Source organism: Cebus imitator, unplaced genomic scaffold, assembly GCF_001604975.1.
Source record: "Cebus imitator isolate Cc_AM_T3 unplaced genomic scaffold, Cebus_imitator-1.0 Scaffold263, whole genome shotgun sequence".
Classification (NCBI taxonomy): Eukaryota; Metazoa; Chordata; class Mammalia; order Primates; family Cebidae; genus Cebus; species Cebus imitator.
In genome coordinates this window covers 2,067,379-2,075,127 of record NW_016107578.1, presented here as the reverse complement: position 1 = coordinate 2,075,127, position 7,749 = coordinate 2,067,379, and the positions used below count along the sequence as shown (strand labels likewise).

Sequence of the window (7,749 nt, the reverse complement as noted above, 5' to 3'; positions counted from 1 at the left end):
CGCGGTGGCTCACGCCTGTAATCCCAGCACTTTGGGAGGCTGAGGTGGGTGGATCACCTGAGGTCAGGAGTTTGAGATCAGCCTGACCAATATGGCGAAACCTCATCTTAAATAAACAAATAAATAAAATTTTAAAAATAAAATAAATAATAAAAAGAAAAGAAAAGCAATTCTTGGCCACGAGTATAGAGTAGGAGCTTAGTCAAGGTAATTGAAGGATTGGATGACAGCTGATGAATCCCCAGGTGCCTGCGCCGGTCACTACCCATGCACTCTGGTAGCTACGAGGGTCCAGCCAGGGCGTTTGCACCAAGACCCCGCGGGGCGCTATGGGGGTGTCGCGCAGCTCCCGGCGCGGTAGTTATGGTACGAGTTCCCTCCATTCTCGTTTGTGTATTTGGCGCCTCCGTGGGGGCTCCTGACAGGGGTCCTCGCGGCGCGGCTGCAGACAGGGACCGACGCCCGGAGAAGCCGGCGCGGACCAGGGGGAGTGGGAGTTCGTTAGGGCGCGGCTCGGGGACTTTCCGGGGTGGGAATGGGAACACGGGTGCGCAAGGTGGGGATGGGAGCACGTGGGCGGCCGATCCCAGGGCTGCGGGGAGCGCTCCACCTTCCCGCTCCCGGTCCGCGGTGAAGGTGAGTGGACCGGCACCTGCAGGTGACAGCTGGGGCTGGACAAATGCCGGGCGGTGCACCGGGATCTGGCCGGCCTCAGAGCTGTTTGGCGCCAGCTGGCGGCTTCCTGCCAACCGGACCGCGACCCGCGCTGCGCTCCCGGCTCTCCTGGGCGCCCCCTGCTGGGCGGAGCTGGGGCCCAAGAGGACTGGCCTCCAGTGCATAGGGGTTGGGGGCCCGCTTGAGGGTAGGAGATAAGTTTTTGGAGTGGACAGGGTGAATGGCAGATGGCAGGTGGTGATCCAGTTCCCCAGGCCTTGGGGCAGAGTCAGTTTACCCCAGAGGGCAGTGTGGTGGCCATGGACCCGCTGTACACACAGGAAAGGCTGTCCCATCTCCGTGGGTGATGGCGTGGAGGAGAGGTCCCTGGACCGAGGTGCTTGTTGACTCTGGGTCTCTCTGGACAGATGGTGACAGACTGGGAAGTAGCATGGCCTAGATCTGGGGGTAGCCAAATGAGGAAATTGATGGGGAATGAAGACTCCTGGGGACCCCCAGGCCCCTGAGAGGGGTTAGGGGCCTGGGGGACAGAGAACACAGAGCTGTCCCTGGAGATGGGGGGGGGGCTTGGACTACAGCCAGATCTAGGGAACTTCAGAGCGTGGGAACAGGGGATTGTCCTCTGGACCTGCTGCCAGGGTTTTTTCATCCCATGGTAACTGTGCCCAGCTCCCAAGATGGTGCAGAATCAGCGCCTCGGACTTGGAACTGGGGCTGGCTAGGGACCTCCTAGCCTCATTTTCTCTACCTGTAAAATGGGCCCCTTGGGTCAGGCATGGTGGCTCATGCCTGTAATCCTAGAATTTTGGGAGGCCGAGGTGGGTGAATCACAAGGTCGGGAGTTCGAGACCAGCCTGACCAACATGGCGAAACCCCATCTCTACTAAATTTACAAAAATTAGCCAGGAGTGGTGGTGGGTGCCTGTAGCCCCAGCTACTTGGGAGGCTGAGGCAGGATAATCGCTTGAACCAGGGAGATGGAGGTTGTAGTGAGTCCTGCCTGGGCGACCGAGTGAGATTTGATCTATTAAAAAAAAAAAAAAAAAAAAAAAAAAGGGCCCCTTGACCCTGTCCTACCCTCCTCCCCAGGTAGAGAGGGTCCCAGGCAGCCATGGGCTCGGTGGCCAGAGGAATGTGAAGTACCCAGCAGACATTTCCCAAGCCCCTTCCTCTCCTCAAGGCCAGCTTTTCATCCTCCTATCCACTCCAAAGGGCTCACCCGTCATCACGACCCTTTTAATGATGAGGGAATTGGGAGGCAGAGGGGGTCGAGTCTTCTCCAGGGTCCCACAGTTGTGGTTTCAAGGCTTCTGACTGAGAAGGGGGAGCTTAGGGGGCCTTGGAGCACTGGGGCCTCCCAATGGCGTGTCCAGCCCCGTCCTGAGTGACAACCACCTCAGCTGGGGCCTAGGGGTGCTGGGAGGGTGGACACCCAACCCATGCCATGTGAGCTGAGGCTGCAGCCCCATCACATCACAGCCCCATCAAGGACAGGGCAGTCTTCGGGCCCCTGGTGAGGCTGTGGGCATTGGGGCAGACAGATCGGTTCTAGGGGCCTGAGGATCCCCTTCTGTCCCTTGAAGTAGCCGAAGGGCCTCTGGAGCCCAGAGCTGTCCATCTTTGAGGTGACATGGCACTAAGAAGGTGTGGGGCAGGTGGCCCTGGGCTTCTGTACCTGGATGGTTTTGACTCAGAGCCTGAGGTGGACACCTTGGAGGATGGAAAGTCCAAGGAAGCCAGGTGCGGTGGCTCATGCCTGTAATCCCAGCACTTTGGGAGTCCGAGGTGGGTGGCTCACCTGAGCTGGGGTAACAGGTGCTAGCCACCATGCCTGGCTAATTCTTTGTATTTAGTGGAGATGGGGTTTCACCATGTTAGTCAGGCTGGCCTCAAATTCCTGACCTCACGATCCACCTGCCTCCACCTCACGATCCACCTGCCTCCGCCTCCCAAAGTGCTGGGATTACAGTGTGCCACTGCGCCCAGCCGGGACTTCTTTAAACTGGAGAGTACCATCCCATTTGGTTTCTGGACAAGGGAGAACAGGACAGTGGGTCCTGGAGACCTCAACTACAGCTAGAAGTGGGGACCTGGGCCCCAGTATTGGGGTGATTGGGAGATAGGATACAGGTGGGTTGTGAGGCTTGGACCTGCGGGTCCAGGTGGTCCTCATGAAACATGATCTCTCCATGACTGCTGGGCTGCAGCCCACTGCGTTTCGGAGGGGCAAGGGACGGGGACACAGCACAGGCTGGCTCATGGTGCCTTCTTTATTGTCCACCCCTAACCCCCTTCTTTGTAGCCCCCTCCAAACGACAAAACTACCCACACCCCATGGCCCAACCCCAAAGTGTTGGGATTCAGAGTTGCGAGAACACTGGAAGCTCCCCCTCTGACAGCAACGGCGACACCCTGGGTGCAAGCGGGGCCGGATCTGGGTGGGCAGAGGAGTTGGGAGGCTGAGCCTCAGCGCCTTGGGCCCCTGCCCCCCTCTCCACCCAAGCATTCCTCGGCCTTACCCGCCGGGGCGTCGGGGCGTGGCGGCCCGGGCGCGGCGGCCGCGGGGGTGCCGGGGCGGTGGTCCTCCAGGTGCAGGGTCATGGCGGGCCGCGAGGCCGTGGAGAAGGCGCACTGCATGCACGAGTAGCGGCCGCGCGTGTGCTCCCACACGATGCGGCTCGGGGCCGCGTGCCCTGCAGGCAGGTGGGACCCCGTCAGTCCCCAGCCCAGAGGACCCGTACGCCAAGGATGGAGGACACGGGCAAGGGTGGGTGGGACCTTTCCCCGCCCCCATCAGCTTCCAGGCGCCTAGATCCGTTTTTCCGGAGTCTGTCTGCCCCTAGAGTTAGGGAAACCCTACTTGGCTTCTCCGCGTCCCCTACTCCCATCCCCGGATCCACCGCCGGGGAGAAGCCCGCTTCGAGGCGAACGGTGAACGGGGCGCGAGGTTTACACGGGAACGCCGGCGCAGATAAAGGCGCAGGTGCCAGTCATATTTAAGGCAAAAATCCTGTATTTCGGGACGGTGGCATTTCTGTCTCCCTGGGAAGGGAATGGGCACTGCTGCCTCCCCGCATCCACCTCACCCCGCAGGGCGCAGGAAAGAAAGCCCTTCCACCCCTCCCTGGTGGTCACCTGCACGCACCTGAGGGCGCGTCGGAGCCGCCCTGGGGTCTTCGAGGGCTGCTGCCAGCACCTGCGGTAAAGGGGAGGGTCAAGTTCAGAGTCAGGGCGAGCCCAGCCCGCCCTCCTGGAGGCCCCGCCCCACACTCACCTTGGCTCTTTTTCCAGACGGCGGCGCTAGAAGCCGGCGGCCCGGGCGCGGCGGCCAGGAAGGGCCGCAGGCGCGGGGGACTTAGGCCAAAGGGCGCAGGGTTCAAGTAGGGCAGGAAGGGGCCGGAGGGAGCAGGGGCAGGGGTCGTGAAAGGCTCGAGCAGCGGGAACGGCAGGCCGGGCGCTGACGCGGGGTCGGCCTCTGGGGGCCGCTCGGGCGCGAGGGGCTCCCGGTCCAAGGCCGGGGGTGGCGGCGGGGCTGGACTCTGCGCATGCTCTGCGCAAACATGCAGGTGCTTGAAGAGCGAGCGGTGCGTACGGAAGCGCAGGAGGCAGTTCTCACACCTGGGGGCGGGCAGAGGGCCGGGCTGAGCCTCCAGGACCACCAGGGAGAGGGGCCTGTGCCATGCCACCCGCCCTGCGAGCGTGGGAACGGAGCCTGGGCCCCAGTTGCCTCCCAGCTCCCGGACAACTGTGGCAGCGACCCTTCCTGACCACTTCGGGTGGGAACCCTGGGGAAACCCAGAAAGAAGTCTCAATATTAAGTTAGGTGGCCGGTTTTCCACTTGGGAAACAGTCGGGCTGGGTGGAGCCACGCCCACATATGCCCCGCCCATCCAGGGAGGCGAGGGCGGGACTTACCCAAAGCCTCGCCCACATCAAGTCCCGCCCTCCAACATCCTGAACAGGAAAGGAGACAGGCCTGGAGCCCACACATAGGGTGAGGCTAGGGCAGGGCGGAGCTCAAGAGGTCAGGGTCTCACTTGAAGTAGCGATTGGGCTTGTAATGCAGTTTGCTGTGAGTCACCAGCTCCTGCATGCTGGGGAAGGTCTCGGTGCAGCTCAGGGCCGAGCAGCGGAAGAGCTTGCCTGGTAGGGATGAAGGACAGAGGAGTGGAGAGAGGAGAGAGGAGTGGAGAGAGGTGGCCAAGGCTGGCTCCAAAGGGCTCCGCCTGTTTCCCACCCTAACCTGCCTCCCCATGACCGGCCCTGGCCCTACCTTCCAGGGACTGTGTGGGCGGGCAGTGGGTTCGCAGATGCTGTGCCAGGTCACGAATGCTGGGGAAACTGAGGCAGCAGCCAGGGCTGGAGCAGGGGATTTGCTTCCCTGCAGGACGCACAGAACAGGAGTCAGTGGTCCCTTCCTCACTAATGCTGTCCCTGACCCCAGGGCTCTGCCCCAGAGAAGCAAATATGATGCTAGGGCCTTTACTCTCTGCTTCCCAGAAGAGACTGATCTGCCACAGTGCAGGGGCTGGATTGGCCGGGCTCAACACTGAAGCCACAGCCTGGCATCCACTGGCTGCTCAGTAAAATGAGTGGCATCCCTCTATAAAGGCCCCCGGGGTTAGAGATTCTCTAACCCTTCTATTGTTCCAGGGCCTGTGACTCCCCAGAAGGTCCCATCACAGATCACCTGAAGGTGGGCGTCGTCTGGGAGGCCGCAGGTCCTCGCTGGTCCCGGAGACTATGCTCGTCAGGCCCGGGCTGGGTCCCGGCCCAGGCTGGCAGCTGTCTGGGGCTGGGGAGGAGCCCTGCTGAGTCCCTCCAGGCCCTCCACGTTCCCACACTAGTGGTGTGGTTGCCTGCTCAGGGCCTGGCTCCTCCGCCATGGAGGAGGAGGTGGCTGCAGCTGGCACAGCCGGGGACAACACCTCCTTGTCGGTCTCACTGGAGCTGGGCTCTGCAGTAGCCGGCATGTCCGGGCTGGGCCCTGAAGGTTTCTCCTCCTGGTGGAAAGGAGAGAGAACCCTTCTGGGATCTGGGTCCACCCAGTTGCCCCCATCCTAAGGAATCACCAGCAGAAGAGGACAGGGGGTTAAGTAAGGGTGGACTACGTTCCTTTTTATAAAGATGGGATCTCGCCATATTTGCCTCGCTGGTCTTGAACCCTTGGTCTCAAGTGATACACTTGCCTCGGCCTCCCAAAGTACTGGAATTACAGGCATGAGTCACTGTACTGGCCCGGACTGAGCTCCTTATGCACATGGGAGAAGCACCTCCTCTCCTAAACTAGGATAAGTGGGAGCCCCAGTATGCGACAGGGGCGTGGCCTGGAGTGGGCGGGGCCAATGATACGGAGGCGGGGCTATGGGCAGGGCGCGACTGGGAAGATGCTAGAAGGAGACAGACAAGGACTGTTTGAGGATCAAGAAACACCGGCCGGCCTCGAGCAGTGTGGACAATCTTGGAGGTGCAGGGGGCCCGGATGTACGAAGTTCAGGGGTGGAGACCTAGCCTAGTGGGCGTGGTCCACTCTAGGCCGGGCTCGGGGACGCCCTCCGATTGACAGCCAGCGGCGGACGGGTGCCCGGATGTGGGGGCGGGGTCGGCCGGAGGGTTTATGTGCGACAGGGCTGCTCCCCGCCAGTTCCCGCCTCTCCGCCGTGCCCGCGACCCCGGCGCCGCGCTCACCATCTTCGATACAGCTCGGCCTCTTGTTCCTGCGGCTCCAGCAGCTCCAGCTTAGGCAGCGGCCACCCTCTGGGCAATGCGAGCTTGCGCTCACATCAGCGCCATTTTCCGCCTCTCAGCTCTCGCGAGATTGGGGGCGGGGCCTGCGCTGGGCGCTGGAGACGGGGCGGGGTCTGAGGTCTGAGTAGTCGTAGAGCGCAGCTTGAACGCCGGTGCAGCCTTGCTAGCCCAGAGCAATAAGAGCGCACTTCTGCAGAGTCCGTGCACAGAGATTCGGGATGATCTCGCTGTCCTAGTCTTTAAAATGGGCACCTTCATCTCCTCTAGTCCTGTCCCAACACCATCCTTGGACAGTCGATAAACAGCAGTTCTCCTTCTGTATTTTTTATAGTATTGAGACAGGGTCTTGCTCTGTCGCCCAGTCTCGAGCGCAGGAGTGTGATCACAGCTCGCTACAGGCTTGATCTCCTGGGCTCAGATCCTTCCATCTCAGCCTCCGGAGTAGCTGGGATTACTGGCGTGCGCCACCGTGCCTAGCTACTTTAAATTTTTTTTTTTTCTTTTTAGACGGTGCCTTGCTGTGTCTCCAGGCTGCAGCGCAGTGGCGCGATCTTGGCTCCACTGTGATGCAACCTTCGCCTCCCGGGTTCAAGCAATTCCCCTACCTCAGCCTCCCAAGTAGCTGGGACTAGAGGCGTGCGCCACCACACCCGGCTACTTTTTTTGTATTTTAGTAGAGACGGGGTTTCATCATGTTGACCAGGATGGTCTTGATCTCCTGACCATCCGCCCGCCTCGGCCTCCCAAAGTGTTGGGATTATAGGCTTGAGCCACCACGCCCGGCCAAATGTTTTTTAGAGACAGGGTCTCTCTGTGTTGCCCAGGCCAGTCTCAAACTCCTGGGCTCAAGCGATCCTCCCGCCTCGTCCTTACAAAGTGTTAGGATTGCAGGCATGAGCCACCTCGCCTCGCCTTACACTCACATCTTAAAATGGGGAAACAGCATCGCTTGAGCCAGAGAGGCCGAGGCTGCAGTGAGCCATGAAGGCACCACTGCACTCCTGTCTGGTCGAAAGAATGAGACCCCATCTCTAAAAGTTAAATAAAAATAAATAAAAATGGGGAAATAGTAAATCAACACATGCAAAAGCAGTCTTTGGTCCTATTCAGTGCAATGAAGGAAACAATGTTGTAGTGATGGGTCAGGGAAGCCACTCTGAGGAGGTGACCTCGGAGCTGTCGCCTGATGATCCAAGAGTGAGCTGGTGGAGAGCCCAAGGAGCAGGGCGCTCTACCGGATAGCCGGTGCAGATGTCCTGGCGTGGGGTGGAATGGGCTTATTTTGGTCAAACAGCAGCGAGACCAGGGCACCAGTGGAGCAGAGTG

General features: G+C 60.4%; 2 protein-coding genes across 2 annotated transcripts in view; both read right to left on the bottom strand.

The window, feature by feature from the left end:
* PRAM1 (PML-RARA regulated adaptor molecule 1) overlaps positions 1-839 on the bottom strand; it is a 20,150-nt gene extending 19,311 nt beyond the window's left edge. The window contains exon 1 of the mRNA XM_017500080.2: positions 424-839. Within this exon, the coding sequence (XP_017355569.2) occupies positions 424-839 (416 nt within the window). The remainder of the gene's footprint in view (positions 1-423) is intronic.
* Positions 840-2,932: 2,093 nt separating this feature from the next.
* ZNF414 (zinc finger protein 414) lies at positions 2,933-6,503 on the bottom strand. Its single transcript, XM_017500079.2, has 8 exons — positions 6,364-6,503; positions 5,366-5,678; positions 4,949-5,056; positions 4,713-4,818; positions 3,950-4,293; positions 3,821-3,871; positions 3,195-3,368; positions 2,933-3,112 (listed from the first exon to the last, which is right to left on the bottom strand). Exons 1-8 carry the CDS (start codon positions 6,364-6,366, stop codon positions 3,036-3,038), a joined length of 1,176 nt encoding a protein of 391 aa, XP_017355568.1. The 5' UTR covers positions 6,367-6,503; the 3' UTR covers positions 2,933-3,035.
* Between the last annotated feature and the right edge of the window lie 1,246 nt (positions 6,504-7,749).